Source organism: Oryzias latipes, chromosome 23 (genome assembly GCF_002234675.1).
Source record: "Oryzias latipes chromosome 23, ASM223467v1".
In the NCBI taxonomy this organism is placed as follows: domain Eukaryota; kingdom Metazoa; phylum Chordata; class Actinopteri; order Beloniformes; family Adrianichthyidae; genus Oryzias; species Oryzias latipes.
Genome location: NC_019881.2, coordinates 2172718 through 2198016, shown reverse-complemented (window position 1 = coordinate 2198016; position 25299 = coordinate 2172718). Strand labels below are relative to the sequence as shown.

The 25299-nt window shown below is 42.1% G+C and overlaps 2 protein-coding genes and 1 non-coding gene across 4 annotated transcripts in view; 2 read left to right on the top strand and 1 right to left on the bottom strand.

The window, feature by feature from the left end:
• etv6 (ETS variant 6) overlaps positions 1-2118 on the top strand; it is a 41323-nt gene extending 39205 nt beyond the window's left edge. For both annotated transcript variants that reach the window (XM_023952220.1, XM_023952219.1), the window contains exons 7-8: positions 1470-1570; positions 1644-2118. In XM_023952220.1, the coding sequence (XP_023807988.1) occupies positions 1470-1570; positions 1644-1815 (273 nt within the window). In that variant the 3' untranslated portion in view covers positions 1816-2118. The remainder of the gene's footprint in view (positions 1-1469; positions 1571-1643) is intronic.
• A 194-nt stretch (positions 2119-2312) lies between these two features.
• Positions 2313-25299, top strand: part of fam19a2 (family with sequence similarity 19 member A2, C-C motif chemokine like) — a 97672-nt gene continuing 74685 nt past the window's right edge. Inside the window, exon 1 of the mRNA XM_023952222.1 lies at positions 2313-2779. The gene's annotated coding sequence lies outside the window, so the exon portion shown is untranslated. The remainder of the gene's footprint in view (positions 2780-25299) is intronic.
• On the bottom strand, positions 16534-16605 carry trnaq-cug. Its single transcript has one exon. It is a non-coding gene; the product is annotated as a tRNA-Gln (tRNA).

The window sequence follows — 25299 nt, the reverse complement described above, 5'->3', positions numbered from 1 at the left end:
CTTAAGCTAGCGGCATTTGCGTGAAATTTCGTGAAAATGGCACAAACTAAAATGTTGTTTTCCCATTTTGTCGAAAAACTTCAAAAACGGCAAATCTCAATCTTTGCCACAAAATGTCCGTCAAGCCCTAGGTCGTAAGGTCATCCCATAATAACTTCAAAACTTTCTTTGGATATCCTCGACACGTGTGTTTTGGATTCGCTGCTGTATTTTGATTTTGTTTTTTTGGCTTTCCACGCATGCGGCGGGGACAAATTTCTGCTCACACTTAGTAGAAATTGTTCCAACTGTGAAAACAAAATGGTGGCCCATGATAAACGTTTCACTACAAAGTGATTGACACCCCTTCCCTTGACCAATCGTGGTCAAGGTTCAACTTGACCAATCTGAGTCCCTGATTGGTCAACCTGACCACAGATTTGTTAGTGACAAATCTTTAAACTCACAGAAGTGCCAACCGCAGAATCCGAATAGAGCTGAGAAAGAAAAAGCTTGGCGTAAGATTCATGGTTGTACAGGGTGCACACCAAACCTCGTCCACTAACAAATCTGTCAACGTAGCTTTACATCAAAGTTGCCGATTTTACCCAAAAATGGCGGACAACAGTGTGCGTGGCGTCACTGCAAGTGGTTCCTACAGCAGAGCAAAGCTGATCCGGAAAACCGCCATTTCCACGTCCGCGGATGTCGAATACAAGGCCTCTTAAAATGCAAGAGGGATTAGACACTGGAAGAAAACACGCCGTTTACACGCCATATCTATGTTCTAATGAAAACCGGATCTTTATCTATTCCATTAAGACATGCAGCAGGTGATAGAACTTTTTTTTAAAGTGTACTTTTTTGTTAAGGCTTTTGAAATCCAAGACCCCGTCATGTACCTCCTACCCCGTCCTGTCTGCATCACGAATGAACCGGAAACATATTTATATCCATGTGAGCTTCTCCAGAAACATTTTCCAGAGGAACCAAATCAAGCTCGATACATGAAACAGAATAGCAAAGAATCTCCCTGTAAATCTCTAGAAATAAAATAACAAACCTGCGAATCGCATCATCAGGCTTTAAAAGTATGAACGCCACTCAGACGGACAGTCGCTGCCAAAACCGTTCAACCTAGTCCGCACCGCTGCAGGAGGGACGCGGTACGACCGATGTGATGGCCGATCGCTGTGACGTAGAGGTTTCTTCTGATTCTGAAAGATTTTTGAGGTTCTGTGGCTGATGTTAGCGCTGATGACAATGGTTTTCAAAAGACTGGACTTTTGCCCCAACACAGTTTGAGATGACAAAATGTGTTTAAAATAATAAAACAGGATTCAGTTTTTTTAAAACAGAAAAGGAAAAATCCAGTCCAAACTTCACAGGTTCAATGCTATCTGCTGCCCCCTAGTGGACACAGTGAGCATTTCGATCTTTTACTGAAGAGCCATTCTTACAAACTCCTGTGTTTTTTTTGACCTTTGCAGAACAGAACCAACATGACGTACGAGAAAATGTCGCGAGCACTGAGACACTACTACAAGCTGAACATCATCAGGAAAGAGCCGGGCCAACGGCTTCTGTTCAGGTACGTTTCCTGGAGCTGGATTTCCAGTCCTGCAGCTCCGCCTGCTGAAAACCCTCCTTTCTGCTACCTGCAGGTTCATGAAAACCCCGGATGAGATCATGAACGGCCAGGCCGAGCGTCTGGACCACCTGGAGTCGGACACGTACGAGGAGATCTACATCAAGGAGGAATGCTTGGGGTCGGCGGCGGGCGGGAAGGACCCCCATGAACATGTTTCTGAAAGCGATGATGGCATCTACAACTGATCCGTGGGGAATTTGGACACTCGTGTTGGGGGAAGGGGGGGTCTTGGTCTAAACTTTGCCTTAAGATGATTTTTTTCCTGACCTGCTGTCAAAAAAAAAGAAAAAAATGGAATGAACATGTTTTATTGGATGGACTCGGCGGAACGCAAAGACTCTGCTCCTCGTGGTTTTGTGTGTGGGGTTTTTTTTGGGGGGGGGCTTCATTGCGTTAGTTTCTAAATGGAAAATTGTGTGTTGGAGTGTGCGTGAGAAAGCGTGACAGACTGTTTTCACCATGAAATAAACCTTTTGATCAAACTGCAATTCCTTCAACGTCCACATGGTGGCAGCAGAGGGCAAGTTTAGCCTCCAATTAATGATTTAATGATTTTGGCGCGTGACAGGTTTAGAAACAGTTCTGGTTATAATTGCTTGACATATGTATTTATATTTAACCCAGAGACACAAATCGAATTATTTAATTATAAATTTTAGACTTTCTACCTTTATTGAGATTTAAAAAGATCCCTAGGTTTCATCTGCAGATCCCGAGCGCAGAAAGTAAGCGCCCCTTAAAACCCCAGAAAAGTAATCTGATTACTGCACAGCTCTGTCCCCTGAAGTAACGGCGGCGCGCCACAGTCTCTCCTTAAAAGTTGGTTGCGCGCAGAGCGCAGCTGTCAGAGCGGGAGAGCCGCGGCGCAGCGCGGATCGAGAGGCTGCAGGTGCGTTCCCCTCCCGCACGATCACGCACCGATCAGGCCGCCAAGCTTTGGACTCCGGATGGGATTCTTCTCTGAAGACGGATAATCCTGTCTGACCAGCCTGGTTTTGAGGAGAGAAGCTCTGTTCTCCCCCTTTTCCTGTGGACCTCCGTGGGCGCAAATGTGTCCACGCCACAGACTCGCGGCTGGATTGTAGCAGCACGAGCCTCCCATGGTTTAAAAGGGCGTCGAGGAGCCGGAAGGGAGTGGGACGTTGACAGGTAAGATGCCGTTGAAAGGGGCGAACTGCCATTTTTGGTGGGGGTACCCTCCCCACCCAAGCACACACCTGCACCTGTGCGCGCTCCGTGCGCACGCACGCACAGCCGCGGAACCTCGCAGGAAACATTCTTCCAGGATTTTCCAGGATAACAACTAAATTCTGATTTCATGAAGCTTTAATATTTTTCTTTTCCAGTTTAAATGAGACTTTTTTTTTTTTTTTTTATTCCACTGCTTTATTGTTTGAGTCACCGGTGGTGTGCGTGGACTGACACGCAACACTGAACTTAAGAAAATCCAAAACAAAAAGATCTAAAACCTGGAAAATAGGATCTTTTTTATTTACAGACAGACTTAAAAAATAGACATTTAGAGAAACTGCTTCATTGTTTTTTTTTATTGTTTTCTAATTTAAGTATAATAATAAAAACAAAACTCAAAACAAAGAGGATGTTGCATCACCGACTAAACAAACATATTTATAACAGTGAATGACATCCAAAAGCAGCAGCCAGAATCAAAGACAAAGTTTCAATTTATGATTTTATTATTTTAATAATAAGTTTTCATTCAGTTCCTTTTTATATACATTTTTTAACTTCAAAGCAAAATGACTTTATGCCTTTCTTTCTTTTTTCAAAACCACGTTTTTACTCATTTTCTTTTTTTCAGGAGCAAAAAAACTTCAAATCAGTCTTTTGAGAACCCAAGGACACTTTCTTTCTGAGCTTTTAAAGTTGATTTGCCTTTAATTTTGCTTTCATTTCAATAGCAGTAATAGAGTCCAAACAAATCAAGAAAAATATGTAATGAAGTAAAGAATCTTGTGTTTCGAGAGTCCAGGTTTGACCCCGCGGTTCTTCAGAGTTTATAAAAAGACACAAAAGCCTCGTTCCATTTTGGTGTTTTAGCTTGTTAACCATGAAACTGTAGCAGGGAGGGATTCAGCTCTACTGAAAATTTGAAAAAAAGCCTCAAAAAAGTCTTAAATTCATCAGCTGGAGCTCCGGCGCCGAGGCTAACGGTAGCAAACATCAGCGGCGTGGCGGGGACAGATGGGGGCTGATCTCTGCTCTCCCGCCTCCAATGCCGGCGAGGAGTTTGTCACCCAGAGACGGATGGAGCTTTAAGCTGCATGCGGGGGCAGGATGGCCGCCGTCACCTTCAGGAGCACCTCAAAAAAGTCCTGGGGGGCTTAGAGGAGGCTTCCAAAATGAAAGTAAATCACACAAATAATGTCGTTTCTTATTTCACCTCAGAGATGGACGGTAAAGATCAAATCAGAGTCACTGACAGTTTCGACGATTCTGTCTTTTGTCCTGGAATTCATGACATTTGCAACCCCCCCAAAATGATATCTTTGACCACAATTTCAGCTTTTCCCCTCCTGGATAAGCGAGTTACTTTGCGATGACCCCCTAACCCCCAAGAGTAAAATACTGCATTTTAATTTTTCTAGGTCATCTCTTACCCATTAGTCATAAATATCAGGGTTTCCCATGAGGCTTTTATTTTGAAAATCTGATGGACATTGATGTTAATTGACTTTATCAATGAAATGAGTTCTTTGCAAATGAACCAAGTAATTCAATCTTTTTTTTTCCTGTAACTATCTGAGGCTTACTCATTTTAAAGTCACTCTTTGATACCAAAAGTTTTTTTTTTAAATGTGTGACAAAAGATAAAATCTGTCATCCTGTAACTCTTAGCAGGACAGATTTTTTTATTCCATTGTTTTCAGAGGTGTGCGGGGACTAATGCACAAGATCCCTGTCATTCTTGTCAGGGTCTATTTTCAGTGACGAACGTTTTTTTCTCTCCGTCTGTTTGGGTCACTTTGACTGGAACGCCACACACGGCTAAATCTGTGTCTATCTTCCTCAAACTACCTTCATAACATTTTGCTAACTCATCTAAGTACCATATTTTTCTGCACCTCAAGCATGTTTGGTTGGGTGCTAGTGAGAACATGCTAACGCAGTTAACATGTAGCCGTGTCGGACTGTTTTTCTTTCTTTCTTTTAAACGTCTGGCTAACGAGGGTGGATGACAGGTGTTGTCAATACGCTAACATAGCTAACGCTTCTAACACGGCTAATGTGTAGCGGTGTCGTACTGTGTCTTTATCACGTGTTACCAACAATTTGGAAGTTAGCACATAGCCACAGTAAAAATTGTTGTAGCTGTTTCATTTTCTCACGTGTTGCCAACAAGGTTGGGAGTTACGCGAATTGTCAACACTCTAAAGGCCCGTACACACCGCGTCTAATTTTTTGTACATGTTGCTAACATGGTTGGAAGTTCCATGTATTGTCAATACGCTAACGTGTAGCGGTGTCAGACTATGTTTTTCTCACGTGTTACTAGCAAAGTTGGAAGTTAGCTAATAGGCACAGTAATATTTGTTTTAGGCGGTATCAGTCGTCACTGTAATTAGGATTTAAAGTCACGTTTTCTAGAGTTTTTGTTCCCTTGTGTTCAAATTGTGTTACAAAAGTTTAAAGCTGCTGTTCTATAACTATTTGATGGTAAATAAAACATCATAACTTTCTAAAACATTTATTCTTTTAGCGTGTTCAGGTCACTTCACCCCAAATGGACTTGATAGACACACATTTAAACAGCGTAAATGTGGTCAAATCTACCTCTGACTAGCTTTATAAACTGACTTTAGCTCAACTAATTATCGGCCGATAAGGCGCCTTTATTTTTTCCAGAAATACAACAGTGCGGCTCATGTTACAATTTTTAAGGGGGGTTAGGTGGGAGTGAGCGTAGTCATAGCAACGTTTGCCTTAAAAGTACTTTTTTGTTTTTTTCTAATGCTTTTTTTTATAGCGATCTTGCATTTTTCTTGCACATTTGACTTTCCTTGATGAGTAAGTTTCAAAGTGAGGATTAGCCGTGAGGAAGATGAGGTCTGAAGGCTCCATGTGGGGGATTTCACCGTGACCTCTGCTCATCCGGGTGGGCAGGTTTCCACCGTGGACAGATGCTTCGCTCAGAAAACCTCTGGCAGCTCGCCGTTCAGCTGGAGTCGTTCTCCGTGGATGCTGGAGTTTTGGGGGCGTCTGGCATAAGATCAGGGTCCCCCCCCTCGCCCTTCCAGCTGGGGGAGCCGGTGCCAGCAGTCTGGCCAGCTCCTGTCGATAAGCCAGTGTCACAGGTTTTTTTTTGGTGGCACCGGTCACATGGTCTCTTTTTGCTGCTCTCTGATCCAAACCTGTGACACAGAGGCTTCAGGGTACGCTGCCCCCTCGCCGCCCGGGCCAACTTGGCTCCTCCTCCAAGCAGCTGTGACACTCGCTGTGCACAGACCGTTTTTTTTCCCTTTTATCTGTACATTCAGCAGCTAAGTTAAGCTGAGCGAACGTTTTTCTGCTTCCTGTGGACGGCATGTGGGCCGACCATTTTAGGCGTCACCGCTATGGTTTGTGCTCCAGAACCGCGGTTGGTGTAAAAAGTCGGCACCTGATGGGCCCCACCGTTTGATGCCAGCGTGAAGCGAGGGCCGCTCCATCCTGCCTTCCTCTGATGCTCGGCCTCCTCTTCTTCATCTGAAGTCTCAGCCAGCAGCTGCAGAAACGACGAAGCAGCTTTGCTTTGGGTTCCCTCTGACCTCTCATCTTCACTTTGGCGTCTCGATTTCAGCAATAAACGATTTGATCTGAAAAAGTCCATTCACAATGTCATCATCAATCATCTCTGTTCATTCTATAGATTAACTTTAAATATGTTTTAACGGTTTCTCCTGTAAATACTGGACGTAAAATGTTTTTCTGATTAAAATAAATCATTTTGATATATTCTAATAAATAGGCAATAAAAAAAAATTTGTTTTATTGTTTGTAGCAGGATGAAGGTGAACTAGACAATTTAGTTCCTGGATTTTACTTTTAAACTTTTTGCATTTATATTAATTATATGCCGGATTTTTTATTTATTTACTATATTTGTTTTTTTTACATAACCAATTTTTTCCGCAAAAACAAAATAACAAATTTTAAGTTATTATTTGGTATGTTTGGGAGAAAAAATAAAACCAGTAGTGTATTATTTTTCTTTTTATTTAGAAAAATGCTTTACACAAACAAATATGTATTTGTAATCACTAATATGTTAGTTCAGGTGAGGCTTGATGCAGAGACGTCTTTGGTTTTCTATTAATAGGCGGTTTGTCTTTTTCTTGCATAAAGAGCAGATAAACTCTGAAACTCTCAACGGAAAAGAAACAAAACTTTAACTTCTTGGTTATTATTTGTTCATAGATTTATCGATTTCTTCTCTCCTCCTATGTTTAATAAAAAGGTATGTAACCCTTGTGCTATCCTAGGCACTTTACCATTGGGAGTTGGGTCATCTAGACCCACTAGACAGTCCTCTGAACCTTTTTTCTTCAATGATTTGTGATCTTCACTGGTGTCCATGGATTACATGAAATCTTTCCACCTTTATCCACCTTTGTCATGGTAGGGAGATCATGTCAATGTGAGGGGGGGTCATCTAAGATAACACAAGGGTTAACCTCTTCCTGCTCGACCTCGTCTTCTGCTTAAACTCCCTGCGTTTCTACAGGAAACTAACTACAGTTTGAAAATTATTATTCTCGGTGCGCACAATGGATCCCCTCCTGCCAAATGCTGACACATTATGCACTGAAGTTGGTCTCTGTAAAAACATTTACATTTAAAGCTACTGCCCTTGAAGCATAATCTGCTGTTCATCCTACAGTTTGATTCAAATGTATAAATAAATGTGCAAATAAAAATAGTGACGAGCAAATGCCCCCTCTGCTGCCCTTCATAGTCTGATGTGCTCCTCCTCCTCCTCATGCCATAACCTTCCTCCTGATAAGAGTGATTGGGTTTCATGCGGAGGAAGAGGAGGACGGAACGGCAGAATCAGAAAGAAAGGAACTGGTGTGTGTCCAGGTTTTCCCGCCATGTGTCTGTTTTATCTCTGCAGCAGCACCTTTATCTGTGTGGCTTAGAAACATGTGGCCGTCATGCGGGCTCACTTTCATCTGCGTCCCATCAAACACGCCAGCCCGCGTTCTGGACGGAGCAAACATGCGCCTCGTCCCACAGATCCGCCGCCCCCGGCTGCAGAGCCGTGGGGCTCCGGCGCTTTCATGGCGTGAGCCGAAAGTCATCTGGGACTCAATATCCTGTTTACCAGCTCTCAGCACTTTGAGAACCACAAAAATACTGAGCTGACTCAGAACTCATTCCAGCCGGCTCAGGTCAGTACCAAGGTCAGAGTTTCCCCCCTCTTCCACGGCGCCGTGACTCTGGCTCCGCCACCGGCTCCGTCTAATCTGTACATGTTTTCATGTCACGCTTTGAGGGCTAATCTGCCCACACATGGAGCTCGTTCGGCTGTGTCGGTCTGCCAGACAGGGTGGGTAACATCTCAGCAGAAGGATATGAATCTGAATTCACTATCCTGTTCTTTTGGTCCGGGGAACATCTAAAGTTCGCAACAAATATAATTCTTTCTATGCTACACTTGCAGTTTTAAATGAAAATACGTTGCACAAAAACCCAAGAAGACCCGGCTGCAGACATCAACGTCCTCGACCAGAACCGGAGGTCCCCCCCATATCGCTCCAAAAACCGGATTCTAACTGGTGGCCCTAACAGTTGTGGATTTTGAGCTTTAGGAACAGTTTTTTCTACCATTGCGAATACTTTTGGGTTAGAATAAGTTGTAAATCATTTCTTGAGTCATCCCCTCTACAGCCCCGTAAGCTTGAGGCTCTCAGTGTAAGTTCCAAAACTGTTCGGGCCTGCGACTAATGATGACGTCACACTATTTGATTGGCTGTACGTTGGTACCATGAGGTGTCAGATAATGATTGGTCTAGATAAAGAACGGTACGAACATAGAAGATGAAATTACGAATTTCGTTGTACATAGACAAATCTCCGACAAAGAGCAAGATGATCTTCAAAACAAGCTTTTTTTATTGTTATGATTATTATTATGTGCATGTTCGCTTATAGTTTTTTTTAAATCCGTAGTGCCCGTTCTTTATTCTGAACTCAAACTGGAATAACCATCAGCCGTTGTTTTGTCTGGATCCGACGTGTGACACAGATTCACATGATTTTTTGCACGGTTTCTCAGGACTGTTCATTCAAAAGCCGCCTTCGGCCGTCCCAAAGCCGCTCCTCTGCTTGGAGATACAAATCTCCTGGGAGACCCGCTTCACCTGAGTGTCGCTCATGCAGAGTGGGTGAACGGACTGCGGTCCGGACCCTCCGGACCGCACACTGTAATAAAGCACAGGAGTCCCTGCCTGCGAACACGAAGCTACGAGACCAGCTGCTCTGATCAGAGACGCGGTTCACTTGTGTGGAGCAGCAGGTTCATTCTAACAGCCATAGATCTTTTTACAAAGTGGGTTGGGGCAAAATCTCTACAAAGAATAATGTCAGACACAACTTATGAATGAAAAGAACTTTTCGGCAGCAGTTTAGCTCAGGCGGTGGAGCAGGTCGTCCAATGGCCGAGGGGTTGGCGGATCGATCCCCGCTCTCCCCAGCCAGCTGCCGCGCCCCAAGCGCAGCCAGTCTGCAGCTCATCGCTTCCCCAGGGGATGGGACAAAACGCGCAGAAGAATTTCCCCATTGTGGGATAAATAATATTACTTCGGTTACAAAAGGAAATGAAAATATGTAGAGGCCGCGCAGATCTCAATGCTACGTCGTTTGTCCAAGTGGGGTTACCGTAATGTGACGTCATCATTAGTCGCAGGCCCCGAACACTGATTGCAGGCCGAACAGTTTTGGTACCTACACCGGTGACACCTAAACGGCACACGCTCTTTGAACTATTGTAACTATACGACTGATTACACAATTAACGTAATTCCGACGGATTCTGACGCTTTGCGCTGATATGCAACACTTTACAGGCACAAAACCTTTTTTCTGCGCGGAATCGGCTAATCGACACGGGTTGCGTCAACACGTCACTTCTGTGAAGCGTTGCAGATCAACACAAAGTTGCTTTTCTCCACTGGAACAACGTTCATGATCAGTTAGAGTAAAGGTAGTGGAAAGAATCTAAACACTGCAGATAAAACTCTGCTGTTGAAGGATTTGAGTCATTTTTTGAGAACAATTGAACTTAGGATTTGGCTCATGTGGCTAATGTAACGAGACGCATGTGATGCAGTAAACATAAACATGAATTGTTATGGTCTTTTGTCATCAGACACGGTTGTGTTTTGTTCACATACCTGACACAGGTATGTGAACAAAACACAACCGTGTCCGATGACAAAAGACCATAAGATGTCCGTTAATAATACAGACACCATGAACTTTATTGAACTAACATAAACGTGATTTTCCTGTTTTTACCAGCTACACCCAAAATGTCCATCCATTTTTTTTCAGTCTAGACGTATTTTTTGAATAAACGCCTCGGTTTGGACATTGAAGAATGGATGGCAGCACAAAGTGTCTGCCCCGTCTGCCTCCCTCTCCAACCTGGGGCCATTTAACCCCGGGGTCTGTAACCTAAAGACCCGATCCTAGCAGGCTGCGGCTTTCAGCCTGACCGCGGCCCCCCTCTTATCTTTCGGATGAGCTGTTTTAATTGCACACATACAGCTCCCTATCAGGCCATGTCGTGAGCACAGAGATAAGGGTTACACAGACTCTGGCATCGGTAACAGGATGAAGGGACCGCAGAGAATCAGAGCTGCAGGCTCCCAGGAGGACAACGAGTCAGGAAATATCTGCCCTATTCATTTCAGGCTCACAAAGCCTTTTGTCCGTCTTAGCGCCAGGCGCTGCAGATAGATGCTGTTAACCCAAATCATGAGGGTTTGCTGACATCATCGCAGGGCAGAGTGCGATGTTGCTGTGCCATGCAGGGTCTGCTGACGGCTTCCTAAAATGACGGATGAAAGCGATAAAAGCAGCGTGTGCTGATAAATCCGACTTTGTAGATCCACTCCGATCATCGTTGGATCTGTTTTCAAAGCATTTCCAGTTCTCTTTTAATTAAGATTAAGCAGCTTTTAGTCAAAATTTTAAAAAAATCAGGGAATTCACCTCTGAGTTGTGGGCGGGACCGTTGGTAGTAAGCCCACCTCCACTTCCCGACATCGATCTGTTTAGTTGGAGGTTGTGGTTCCCGCATCATATTTTCCTCTTTTTCAATTCACTTCAGCTTTGCTTCACTTGTCAGACTAAAGAGCATCTCAAAGTGCTTCCCATAATAAAATAGATATTAGTCAGAAAAAAACAAAGGGTTTAAAATAGTAAACATAGTAAAAATAATAATTATAATAAATAAATGAAAACACATGAAAAAAAGCGACACATACACATCCCACCAGTACGATCAAAATAAATCAAATTAATAAGATAAGTAAAAACTGTGTAAAAGTTTTACTAGAAAGATGCATTTGAAGTTTTTTCTTAAAAAGTGGATGAAGCTCTCACGACCTCAGGCGGTTCCACAGCGAGGCCCACTGCGCTGAAATGAGTTTTAGTTCTGACCTTTGGGACCACCAGCAGACCCGGGGCTCTTGGGGGTGTCATAAACTACAAGAAAATCTAATAAAAATGAGAGACCAGTTCTATTTAAACTTTCGTAGACTAATAAACGAACCTTACAATGGATCCTAAAGCAGACTGGGAGCCACTGCAAAGATTTCAAAATGGGAGTCATGTGATCCTTCTTCCTAGATCTGGTTAGAAAGGCGTGCAGAAGAGTTTTGAACAAGCTGCAGCTGGTATTTTACTTAATACCAGAAAGAAGAGCATTATATTAATCTATTCTAGATGTTATAAAGGAAGGGATTACTATTTCAGCACTGGCTTTGGAGAGCTCCTGATTCACAAACATTTGAATTAAGAAGAAAATGTAATCCTAATTTTCTTACATGTCCTCCATCATCAGAAAAAACCCACCAAAACACGTTAAAAACCTCATTTTCATCAGGTGGGTCTTTAAAACCCCAGTCAGGTTAAAAAGTTGCTATTTTCTAACATGCAGTCTTCCTGAATTTAGACTGCTGGAGTTGCGATGTGTATTGTTTTGACCTGTGTGGCTCAGTAAAGGAGCTAGCCAACACTGCAGCGGGCTAAATGTCATCGGCACTGGGCCTTTAATGAGACCAGAGACTAAGGAGAGGCCTGACACCATCGTAGACTCTGTGCTGAGAGCCTCATTTACATGATACCAAGCAACAGCTGGAAATAGCAGAGAGAACCAAAAAGATGTGGCGGCAGAGAGAGTCAGAAAATAAAAAAGAAACTCCCGCCACAGAAAAGGTCTCAGCAGAATCCAGGACTGTAGATTCTGGTTAAAGCTGCACCAAACCACGTATTTGCAGATAAAAACCCACTCAAGGTATGTGGATTATATAGACAAATCCTTAGGACAGTTTATTTACAGGCTGAAAAATGGGGGGGACAGTTAAAGCAAGGCACAGTTACCATGGTAACGCCATCTGATCATCAAAGTGTGTCTGAAAGCGCTGACAGGAAACACGCTCATTTGCCTTTTGGAGAACAAGACCCTGAAATGAAATGATTATTTATTTACGCGCTGGTTCTATTCCCCCATGGCGGTAGGTGAGGTCCGCAGGCAGAAGAGGTCCGGCTCATGGAGGCGACCGGGGGACTGCGAGGAGCTCTCAGGAAGACGACACACTGTTAGGATGAACGAGGCTGGACCCAGAAGCAGGACAGAAACAGAAGGTGGATGAAGTATCAGACTTTTATTGAGTCCCGGTGGGGGTGCAGGCTTCAGGTTTGGAAGATGACAGAGTGGAGAGCTGCCGGTCTGGTGGGAGTAGTGCCGACCGAAGAATGGAGCTTTTGCTTGGTGTCCTGATGTGTGGAAATCAGTGACCATAGGTGGAGGTGAAGCTGGTGGCAATTCCTGAAGAGGCAAAACAGAGTGGATAAGAATGAATGAGGCACTTGGCTTAGAGCCTAGCTTTAGTCTGTACGCTACCACATGAAGCAGAGTCCATATGAAGGCTGCAGGCTGATGGGCAGCAGGTGTGGCGATGATTCCCCGGTAGGTGTGGGAGGAGACCAGGATCCTGACACATACTTCTCTCAGAATGAGTTCCCAGCAGACAGGATCCCTAACTTCACGGAACGGGACTTAGACCAGTAGTTCAGTCACATCAGCTTCATAAATGTGGATCCCTTGATTCTCACCTGGACAGGTGCTGAAAAGTATTGGTAAAGTGCTTCATGGTATGGATGCACCGGAACCTTCCAAACAATTCCAAAGCAATGCTGTTGCATCTACCAAGCTAAGGTAAATATGGTTAAAGTACTAAAACCTTAATTAGAAAGATTTAGACTTTGTCTACGTAAGACATGTTGATCTCTCATGATACATGAGCCCAAACAAGTCTCTTCTGCTTGTTGCCTTTCTTTAGCAGTGGTTTCCTAGCAGATATTCTAGCATGAAGGCCTGATTCACACAGTCTCCTTTGAACAGTTGTTGTAGAGATGTGTCTACTGCTAGAACTCTGTGTGCCACTGACCTGCTCTCTAATCTGAGCTGCTGTTAACCTGCCATTTCTGAGGCTGCTGACTTGGATGAACTTATCCTCAGCAGCAGAGGTGACTCTTGGTCTTCCTTTCCTGGGGTGGTCCACATGTGAGCCAGTTTCTTTGGAGCGCTTGATGGTTTTTGTGACTTTACTTGGGGACACTTTCAAAGTTTTCCCAATTTTTGGGACTGACTGACCTTCATTTCTTAAAGTAATGATGGCCACTCGTTTTTCTGTACTTAGCTGCTCTTTTCTTGCCATAAAACAAATTCTAACAGTCTATTCAGTAGGACTATCAGCTGTGTATCGACCTGACTTCTACACAACACAACTGATGGTCCCAACCCCATTAATAAGGCAGGGCACACCTGTGAAGTGAAAAACATTTCAGGTGACTACCTCTGGAAGCTCATCAAAAGAATACCAAGAGTGTACAAAGCAGTAATCAAAGCAAAAGGTGGCTACTTTGAAGAACCTACAATATGACATATTTTTAGTTGTTTCACCCTTTTTCTTATGTATATAATTCCACATGTATTTATTCATAGTTTTGATGCCTTCAGTGTGAATCTACAACTTTCATAGTCCTGAAAATAAAGAAAACTCTTTGAATGAGAAGGATTTGATTTGATTTGATTTGAAATGGTTTATTTCAAGCAATCAAATAAGAATAATACACACAAACAATACAATCAGCAGTTATACATTCATACAATAACTAATCAAAATTAGGATAATTCAACATATTAATAAATATTGCTTGAAAGGGAGTGGAAGGAAGCGAACTTATATAATTCCACCCCGTTATACTATAACCATTTTATTACATGATTTATCAATATCCGGTTCCCAGCTTTTATCAGACAGAATTAAGAATCTTGAATTATCAATAAAGCACATGACAAAGAAAATTACTTAAATTATTATTTTTTTAAAATAACTTTTAGAAATCAACATGACAATGAAGTATCCAAAATGTATGCAGATTATATTAATTATAAATGTAATTGATATGAATAAAAAAATAATACTATATCCGTAAAATAGACATCAAAAATATGTGCAAAATTATGTTACATTAGGAAAAATCATGAATCAACTCATCAATTTTTTTTGGAGCATGTGAGGTAATATCAGTAAGATACATCTGGTATGGTAGATACAACGCAGCTTGGATATCATCAAGAATCTTTTTAAGGTCTTCGTAGTCATTGTTTTTCTTAGGGGCCATGGTCAGCTCTCTTTTTTGTAGAAAATCAACTTTTTAAGTCATGTGGAGATAGTTGTATATCCGCCGTGAGCCACACGCGTCCGTGCTGTAACCTGGAACCAAACTTTTGATCTGTACTGTACGTAATTCATGTTTCTTGCGTCCGTCATTCGTTGATGTACACAGATGTCTGTTGAGGGTTTCGGCCGACGGATCTTTACATGAATTCGATGTGTAACCCTTGTGCTATCCTAGGCACTATAACATTGGGAGTGGGGTTATCTAGACCAGTGTTTTTCAACCAGTGTGCCGCGGCACACTAGTGTGCCGTGGGAGATGGTCAAGTGTGCCGTGGGAAATTGCACTCATTCACTGATCTAAAAACATATTCCATCTCCAGGAGATTAGCTCTTTGTCCATCCAAACAGGCCCTGATAAAACACTGAGGAGTTAGGAATATAAAAGATCATAAAATACTTTTTCTTTGCGTTTATTTTATTTTATTAAAGACATTTTGATAAGAATGACGGTACCGCGATTCAGCTGCACCTTCGGCTGTATTTTGGAAAAGTCTCATCCCTTTAACTGTCTCCACCAATCATTCTTGGGGGGCTTAATCACATGTCATCAGTCTGACCAATCAGAAGTGGTTAAAGTCTTCACTTCCTTGTCCCGATTTAGCTCGTAAAGTCGCTCAGTTCTAACAAAAACACCAGCTAAAGCTCGTCTTTAGCGGTGTAGCTTTCCACAGAATCCGGTGTCAGACCGTGGAAAAAGTGAACAAAATGAAGCTCAGAGACGCTAGTCTTTCTGCATTCGGCAGATTTTAGCACTACATCTCCCATGATGCATTGGGTTAAACTGACAGCGTCTTGGCGCACAATGAGCCTCTCCTCTTAACGTCTTGAAACAACAACGAACACAAATCAAACAGTTTTTAAATCTTCTAACTTAACTTTTATTACATCTTTTAGAAAAAACAGCTGCAGTTTCCAGCTTTTTCTGCCACAATTATCCCAAGAATGCATGTGAGATTGCGGAGGGACTGTAGATCATTACAGACTATGAGTTTCTCCTTTTTTTTTAAATTCTTGGATGCTGGTGTGCCGCGGGATTTTTTTAAGGTTAAAGTGTGCCGTGGCTCAGGAAAGGTTGAAAAACACTGATCTAGACCCACTAGACAGTGCTCTGAACCTTTTTTCTTCAATGATTTGTGATCTTCACTGGTGTCCATGGATTACATGAAATCTTTCCACCTTTATCCACCTTTGTCATGGTAGGGAGAACACCTCAATGGAAGGGTGGGGTCATAGGATAGCACAAGGGTTATAAAAGTTTTGGTTGGTTGAGAAGGCAAGTTTATTTATTTAGCAGAATTCGTACATAAAGTAATTCAAGGTGCTTCACAAAACAGGAAAATGCAGTGACCCTTGTGCTATCTTAGATGAACCCCCCCTACATTGGCGTGTTCTCCCTATTATGACAAAGGTGGATAACGGTGGAAAGATTTCATGTAATGCATGGACACCAGTGAAGATCACAAATCATTGAAGAAAAAAGGTTCAGAGCACTGTCTAGTGGGTCTAGACGACCCAACTCCCAATGTTAAGGTGCCTAGGATAGCACAAGGGTTAAGGGATCATGCAGGACAACGCAGAGGGCAAAACCATTCTTAGCTTCCCGATGGTCGATTCACGTGTCCATGTCATCCGTTGACATCTGAGAATCGACACCTTGTTGGGAACTTTCTCTCTTCACTAATGAAAGACATAAATATTAGTCAGATCTTGTTAAAATCCGTTTTCAAAAGAAGCACAACATTTAATATGTGGCGTGATTTGTTATCATGGCAACAGCTACAGTACCTGTCTCTTGCCATAACCAGTGGAGGAAAGTGGGATTTAGTCTGCATCAAGGTTGGGGTGTTTGTTATTTTTAATTCATTACATTGAGGCGCTGGATTGTTTAGATCCATGTAACAATGATGAGTCAGGAGAGTTTCAAGGTTCTACTGAGATTTGAACTCAGACTACTGGATTCAGCGTCCAGAGTGCTAACCACTACACCATAGAACCATGCTAGCAGCTGGACTTTTACATATTTCAATTAGAAAATCTGCAAAGAAATTGGAAAATATGGTGACCAAGATAAAGCTTTATAATTAAAATAAATCTTTGTAAAAATAACATGGTATATTTTGTACACAAACAGTGAAGTGAATAGAATTTTTGTTCCTGGATCTGATCTGTTGTTCCTGGATCTGATCTGTTGTTCCTGGATCTGTATCTTGGACTATCAGACAAACTCTAATCTCTAAATACTCTTGCGTAGACTTTCCCATGAAGGCTTAGGAGAGTGACTCCCCAGTAATAAGGACTCACCCTCTGGCCCCCCCTCTCAAAGAGGGGAACCACCACTCCTGTCTGTCAGTCCAGTAGTACTTTTCCCCACTTCCATGCAATGCTGTAGAGACGTGTCAACCAAGACAGTCCCACAGCATTCAGAGACTTGAGGGACTTGAGGACTTCATCCACTCCTGCTGCTTTGCCACAGAGGAGCTCGTCGACGACCTCGGTGACTTCATCTTGGCTGATCTGGTCTTCTTCATTCAGTAGAGGGTCTGGTACGATGGGTTGGGGGGATAGGAAAACACTTCCAGGTGAGTAGAAGTGAGGATGAATTGGAGGGACTAGTAGCCATGAAAAATCGAACAGTGTGTTGTGAAGTCTAAAGTAAAGCAGCAAAAGAGGAAAGATAAAGGTGACTTAGATGTAACAATTTCCATCCAGATTTTCTGAACCGCTCTTAGTCCGGCTTGTCACCTAGGACCTGTTTGCAATGGGAGACCCTAACAAGAGGGTTAACCCAATACAGCACAGCTTCTAGGATCACTCAAGCCCTCAAACCCCTCCACCACGGTAAGGTGGCGGTTCATGGAGAGGATTGTTATTTTTTTCTTTTTTTATTTTATTTCAAGCATTATTTGTAGTCAATACAATAAAAAAATAACACAGACTAACAAAGACATACTTAAGTCACATTTGCTTCATTAAATATAGTGATCATTAACTAAAGTCAAGTAGATCTTGATTTATAGCTTGGAAAGGAAAAGGAAGAATCAAGTTGATATAATCCCACCTCTACTAAATTAGATTATTTTATAGTTTTGCATTGTTTTCATTATGCAGTTCTGATCAGATAGGTTCTTTTCAAGTAACAAAATCTATGTTTTAATTATGTATGTGTGTTTGTGCTTTTTCCTGCTTTGCTTTATTATCTTGATTTATTTCCAACAGTTTCTCTGGAAGGATCCCAACTTTCTTTCCACTCTGATCCTAAACTTGAACTCTCTGTCCATAGTTCTGTTTTGGTCAAAGAGCGTCTTCTTAATCGTCCAATCATCCATGGCCTAAAGTTTCTTTTCTTCTAGATGTGCATCTTTTTCAAACAGCTGTTAAGTCAGCTATTCTTTTTTTCTATATCATGTCCATTTTCTTTTGATGTCTTGTCATCACTGGCAGCCAAATGTAAATGATAACTCTGGTTTTCATCCACCCACCCATATTCTGAACCCGCTTTATCCCTTCTGGGGTCTTGAGGATGCTGGAGCCTGTCCCAGCTACTGTTGAGCAAAGCAACGTTTGTCTCTCTACATTCTAGATGGTTCTGCCGGCCCTCCTCCGCCCCATTCTCCACCTGGACCAATATTCTAACGTCTTCTGGCCTTCAACCACCATCAGCGTCTAGGCTCTGGGTTTTATTCATCTATTGTCCGAGCTTATCCCACCAGAATAAAGACATCATCTGCCCAAAGCCTGACCGCCTAAAGACTATGGACTATTTCAGGAAAATTCTTCTATTACACACACATCTTTATTATTTACATTCCTTAGATCTCTAATCAAACTTTATATGTATAGCACTTTTCCATTTGACCTAAATCAAAATGCTAAACATTAGAAACATTTTCCACATTTAAAAACTAAAAGTTAGACAAAAATTCAAAAAAACATCATAGAATGCCCCCCCACCGCACACACCACTCAGAGACTTTGTGTGTGCGTAGTGAGTGTTTCTGTGTGTGTGTGTGTGTGTGTGTGTGTGGTGGGGGGATTATAGAAAAGGGTTTTAAAAAGTAAAAAAAAAAAGAACTGAAGAACTGAATGTTAGAAAAACTTATTAGACTTGACTACCTCTTCAATAAAGGCTTTTTTAATGTTCAGATATTTATTATAATTGTGATAGAATTATAATTTATTTTCTTTGAATGTGTTTAATTTTTTTAGGTTGTTGATGCTTCTTTTGCAGAAATGACAACTTTTGACCTTTGACTCTAGATTTGTTTGACTGAATCTCTACTCTAATTCAGTCGACTAAAATGATACTAAAACTAACAGAATCAACAGGACTAAATTGTGACTAAAACTAAAGCTTATCTTAATTAAAATACTATTCCTACAACTAAATTAAATTCTCTGTCACATTAACCCTGGTTTTCTTTGTCTCTGTGATTTCTGTGGCGTGGCTTAAAAAGCTTTTTGAAGCGCTTCCACAGTGATGGTTTCTGTGCTTTGGTCTGTTCAGACGGCAAAGCTTCTGGTTCTTCCCTGTCCTCATGTCCTGACTCCATTGATGGAACAGGCTCTGATGGTGATGGGGGGCTGACTTCTTCCTGAGAAATCCTGAGGTCTTGAGCTTCACCAGTGTCCAGAAAGTCTAGGATGGTGGTGTCCGTTTCCTCAGCCTCCTCCTGTTCTGAGACCACATGTAGTTCTGATGCTGCATTTTGTGGCTCTTCATTTTCAGTCTGAGGGGCTATGATGGCGTCAGTTCTCTCATACTCCGCCTGTTCCCAGACCACTTCTGGTTCAGAGAGATGGTTTTGTGGCCATCCATTTAAATCCTGAGGTGCTAAGAACATGTCAGTTTCCTCAGCCTCCACCTGGTTATTTACCACCTCTGGTTCTGACACTTTGGTTTGTGTTTCAACACGAAGCTGGACTTCATTGGCAGAGAAACTTTGTGCAGGTTTCCCTGAAATCCCATTGACTGCAGTCTCCAATGGGATTTGGATCTCTTCCATCTTGTGTTTCAGATCTTTCTCTGCATCCTCTTCAAGTTTCAGTCTTTGTGTCAGTTGCCGATTGTAAAGGGTTTTTTCCTGCAGCTCTTTCTTCAGCAGTGCCAGTTTGTTCAATGCTTGGATATGAGCCTCTTTCTCTCTCTCCTCACATTCTGGCTGCTTTGCTTCAGCAGCTTCATTGAGATCCTTCAGTTCTTCTCTCAGAGTGACCACTTTACGTTCACACTGGGTCCTAAACTTGACCTCTTTCACCAGCTTTATGTTTTTCACATTGAGTCTATGAAGCTTATCCCCCCGATCCCTCCGGGCTTCACGTTTTTCCTCCTTCAGTTTAGAAAGATATGCGTCTTTCTCCATCAGCTGATTTCTCAGGTCTGTTATCTCTTTTTTAATGTCCTCTACATTTTCCTTAGATGCCTGGTCCTCACTGACAGCCACATTTTCATGATTATTCTGTTTACTTGGTTTTTCCAGTGGAGGACATTGATTGGCTGACTTAGGGTCGGTGCTTTCTGAACGGAGTTCAGCTGGATATGGGGGGTTCCTTCTCTGGGGTGGGGGAACACAGTTGAAGGGGACATGGGGGTTTTTGTGTCCCCATCTAGGGTTTCTTTGGGGGACATGGACTGGTGGATGTGGGGGTCGCATGCCAGAGGGGGGAACACAGTTGAAGGGGACATGGGGGTTTTTGTGTCCCCAATTTGGGTTCCTGTGGGGGACATGGACTGGTGCATGTTGGGTGTACATTCCAGGGGGGGGATATTCTGGGTTGAATTGGACACGGTGGTTTCTTTGCCCAAATTGAGGATTCCCGTGAGGTCGGTAGAATCCCTGGTTTGGGTTAGTCGCGTGGTTTCTCTGATTTCCAGACATTTTCCAAACAATCTTAAGATCCTTGCAGAGCTGATCTCTTTGAATCTCAAAGTGAAATCTGGCAGAAAACATGACTCCTATTTATGAACTTCTGACAAGGATGTCATATGACACGTTATGACATCATGATATGCAATATGATGTCATGACGTGACAGATGACATGACTAAGTGTAAGTTCACGCTATGACATCATGTCTTGACAATGATGTCATCATGACGTAATGGGATTTATTGTATGTCATGATGTCATCTACACACACAAAAAAACTCCCTACGCACACACAAAATCTCTGAGGGGTGTGTGCAACCACTCCAAGAATTAGAAAGAATTAGAAATAAGAATCAAAACAGGAAAAACTATTGACAAAACTCTCCAAGTTAAAACTAATTCAAACATACCTAAGGTCAACCATGGGACAGGAGCATCTGTTAGCCATGAGCAGCATCAACCACCAAGTGGGGAAAGAATTGGATTATACTGACATCATAAATGACTTTGCGTCTGCTGAGGCAAGAAGAATGAAAGTTTAATATTTGAGAATGACTGCTTTCATCTCAAAGCAGCTCATTGAGCTGATGTGTTCCTTATTTTGGATTATTTTTATTTGATTTGCTATTAAGTTCCTGTTTTTAGTAAGTTGGAGTTTTGTGAATGTCATTTGTTTAGTGCCCAATGTTACAGTAAAAAAATTCATATATACATATGTCATTACTGTTTTTTTCTTTGCATTTTTAAAATTGGTTTGGCACCACTAAATGTGCATCCATCATGCAGTCAATATACTGTATTCAATTCTTCGGCAGCAACAATAATGCAATACAATGCTCATGATAAAAGGTGCATTTGATTATACACCATGAATATTATTAACATATTTTAGAAACAAAAATATGCATTTTATTAGGTATTACAATAATAATAGTGAGTAACTTATAAAAGTGAGTGCAGGTATTTCCCTTTGGCTTTTTATGTATATAATTCATGATACATAAACTCTCTCTTCGTGTTTAATCTTGTATGTGTACTAATATATTGAATCGACCAGCTGGTACGTCACTTGTAGCGGGAAAAACGGGAGCCAACCTGTCAACCAGTGGAGCTGTCAATCAACTGGGTGTGCTGGAGAGCCGTCCGTGTCCCAAACACAGCACGACTCCGGACAGTTTCAAAGAGGAAGAGGCAGAAAGAGAAGCTCAGAGCGTAATCTCCTTTCTGGCATAGCAAGCACATTCATTTTGAACACACACAACATTGAACACAACAACTTGGGGGTTTCCGGTTCCGGGTTACACAGCAGGACGCGTGGCGTGCCTCTCTGCATAATTTTGCACGTTTTTAACTTTTGATACTTGATGAAATTTTGCTATGAAAATTCCTGAAAAAGTGTTGTGTCTACTTTACTGATATAGTATAATGTTTTATTCATATAAATGACTTTTATAAGTAACATAATCTGCATATATTTCAGATGACTGATCTGCATTTTCCATGTTGATTTCTAAAATAGTTATTTTTGACGTAATACTTAAGTAATTCATCTTTGTCATGTGCTTTATCGATACCTTATGATTCTTAATTCTGTCTGATAAAAGCTAGGAACCGGATATTGATAAATCATGTAATAAAATGGTTACAGTATAACGGGGTGGGATTATATAAATTCGCTTCCTTCCACTCCCTTTTAAGCAATATTTATTAATATGTCTAATTATCCTAAGTTTGATTAGTTACTGTATGAATTTCAAATCAAAAAACATTGCACATGGGTGATTGCCCTCTCCCCCTCCCTCACTCATGGTGCAACAAAAAGAAACAGACATAACAGGAAGAATAAACTAAGGTGGAACAACAAAACTGCCAAATGAAAAGAAACGTGGGCAAAACATAAACACTCATGCTGAGCCCTAATTAGATCAGGAGACCGCATCCCACAATCCCCTGCTGCTAGCAGACCCAACATGCATGTGACCGCCACTACAATATAGAATTAGTTTGTAGCATTTAAGTTTAATGGCAACAACTTGTTCCCAACTGGACTAACTTAAAATGTGAGAGCAGGCAAGAAAATGTTAAATTTCCTGGGGTTCAGCCACTCACCTCTACTGCGGCAGCTGATAGTGAATGATCCAATGCTGTAGTGGTGCTGTTTTTACATTCACAAAATGTCTCATTTACATTACAACAACAGTTGCACTTTGTTGGTGCTGCTGATCAGTTAGAGGGCCAACAAATAAAATTTCGCTTAGGGCCCCCCGGAAGACCAGGGCCGGCCCTGCTTACATAAAATCTTCGTTCGATTAGATAGGAGTAAAAACAGTTAAGAACGGTACCAGAGATGCCCAGACCTCTCAGCCTGTTGAGTAAAATACTGTGATCTAATGTGTCTTATGCAGCAGTGAGATCCAGTAGTACCAGGACTGAGAGTTTCTGACAGTCCAGGTTACATCTAATATCATTTACTATTTTAACAAGGGCCGTCTCTGTGCTGTGGTTTGTCCTAAAACCAGACTGATATTTTTCAAAGATGTTATTTCTATTTAAAAACTCATTAAATTGGGCTAAAGCTGTTTTTTCAATCATTTACTTAAAAATGGTACGTTGGATACTGGATGATAATTGTTGTAGTTGTATAGATCTCAATGGCTCTTCTTCAGAAGATGCCTCACCACTGCCGTTTTAAAGGCAGCAGGGAAGACGCCCGTCTGAAGAGAGTCATTTACAATATTTAAAAGCTCAAACTCAAAGAAGTCGTAAAATCTTTTTAACAGAGATGTGCGTGTAATAGACAAATGTTCATGAAATAGTCCATAGTCTTTAGGCGGTCAGGCTTTGGGCAGATGATGTCTTTATTCTGGTGGGATAAGCTCGGACAATAGATGAATAAAACCCAGAGCCTAGACGCTGATGGTGGTTGAAGGCCAGAAGACGTTAGAATATTGGTCCAGGTGGAGAATGGGGCGGAGGAGGGCCGGCAGAACCATCCAGAATGTGGAAAGACAAACGTTGCTTTGCTCAACAGTAGCTGGGACAGGCTCCAGCATCCTCAACACCCCAGAAAGGAAAAAGCGGGTTAAGAATATGGGTGGGTGGATGAAAACCAGAGTTATCATTTACATTTGGCTGCCAGTGATGACAAGACATCAAAAGAAAATGTACATGATATAGAAAAAAAGAACAGAGAGGGGTCGGACTCTCCACCACTCTGGAGTTGCTCATGGTGAGAGACGGCGGGATGGTGTGGGCTTACTCATGAACCCCCGTCTCAGCCGCCAAGTGTTGGAGATCACCCCGGTGGACGAGAGGGTCACGTCCCTCCGCCTCCGGGTGGGGGACAGGTCTCTGACTGTGGTTTCAGCTTATGGGCCGAACAGCAGTTTGGAATACCCGGCCATCATAGGGGTACTGGAAAGTGCCCCCCAACGAGGGACTCCATTGTCCTCCTGGGGGACTTCAATTACCCACGTGGGCAATGACAGTGGCATTTGGAGGGGCGGGACTGGTATGGATGGCCCCCCTGATCTGAACCCGAGTGCCATCCATGTTCTTTTATGTGGCCCTCAATAGCATAAAAGTTTTTAATTTCTTAAAATAAATTTTTTTAGTTTTAATAAATAATTATTTATGTCTATCTGTAATTATTCAATATTTGCAGGTCTTATATGTGTATGCAGAGAAATTGTTGTCATCAAACCATCAGTTGGATGTGAGGCTGTGTGCAGCCTTTTGGGTAAAATGTTACACGTGTCACACATGTTCTTTTAGCTCAGTTTTATGTTGTTTTTCTTTATTCACTTGACAGTTTGACCCTTCATTTATGGACTTATGTGGGTTTTAATAAGCGGACAAAATGTAACAAGCAAACGTGTTTTCTATGCAACTGTAATTGTCACTTTAAAAAGTTAGAATAAATAAATATTGAGGGTTTTTTTTAACATTAAGGAGTAGTTACATTTATTTTTCCTTACATTTAGTTACATGTATAAGTTATATCTGGCCCTTTGAGGACAGACACTATGCTGATGTGGCCCTCAGTGTAAATGAGTTTGACACCCCTGCCTTATGATCACATGGTTCACTCCGGCAGCGTGCATGTAGCTCCACCCCCACGTGCACGTGCACACTGCTCCCTGTCTGCTTCGTCCCTCCTCCTAACCCAAAGTGTATTGATGGACAGATATCTTCCGCCCATCTTAGTGTCAGAATTTCACTTTTGGATGTAACATTTGTCTTTCCAGCAGGTCTAGCATAAATGTTTCACAGCTTAAAATAATAACCTATTCTAGTCAGTACTCCTCTTTCCTTCTACCCCCCCCCCCTTCACACTTTTCCCCTCTCTCTTCCCTCGGCAAAAAAAAATAAAATCTCTACTTTCAATCTCATGTCCGTCAGTGACAAAGGTACTTTGTAAACGTTCCTCCATCATCTGCATCTGGATTCTCAGATTGTCACTCTGTAATTGCCAAAGATCAATGACAGAAAATTCAATCACCTCATTAAAAGAGAGCATCCGTGATGGCAGAGAGCTTTGGCACGCCACCCTCCTCTCAGCGACTCGGGTCTCTAATTGATAGACCCTCTCTAATTCAGAAGGACAGACTCTGTATGTGTGTCTGCCGATGCTAAAATGCAGTAAACAGGTGCGATCTCACCGATTACAGCAGCGAGCAGCCGTATGGAAATAAGAGTTCTCTGTTCTAGGATCCACACATGGAATTAGGGCTTGTGACACGGACCGGCTCAAAGATACATCACTGCAAGGCCTCTTTGGCTGTGACAGAACCAATAAAATCTAAAAACTTGTGTTACTGAA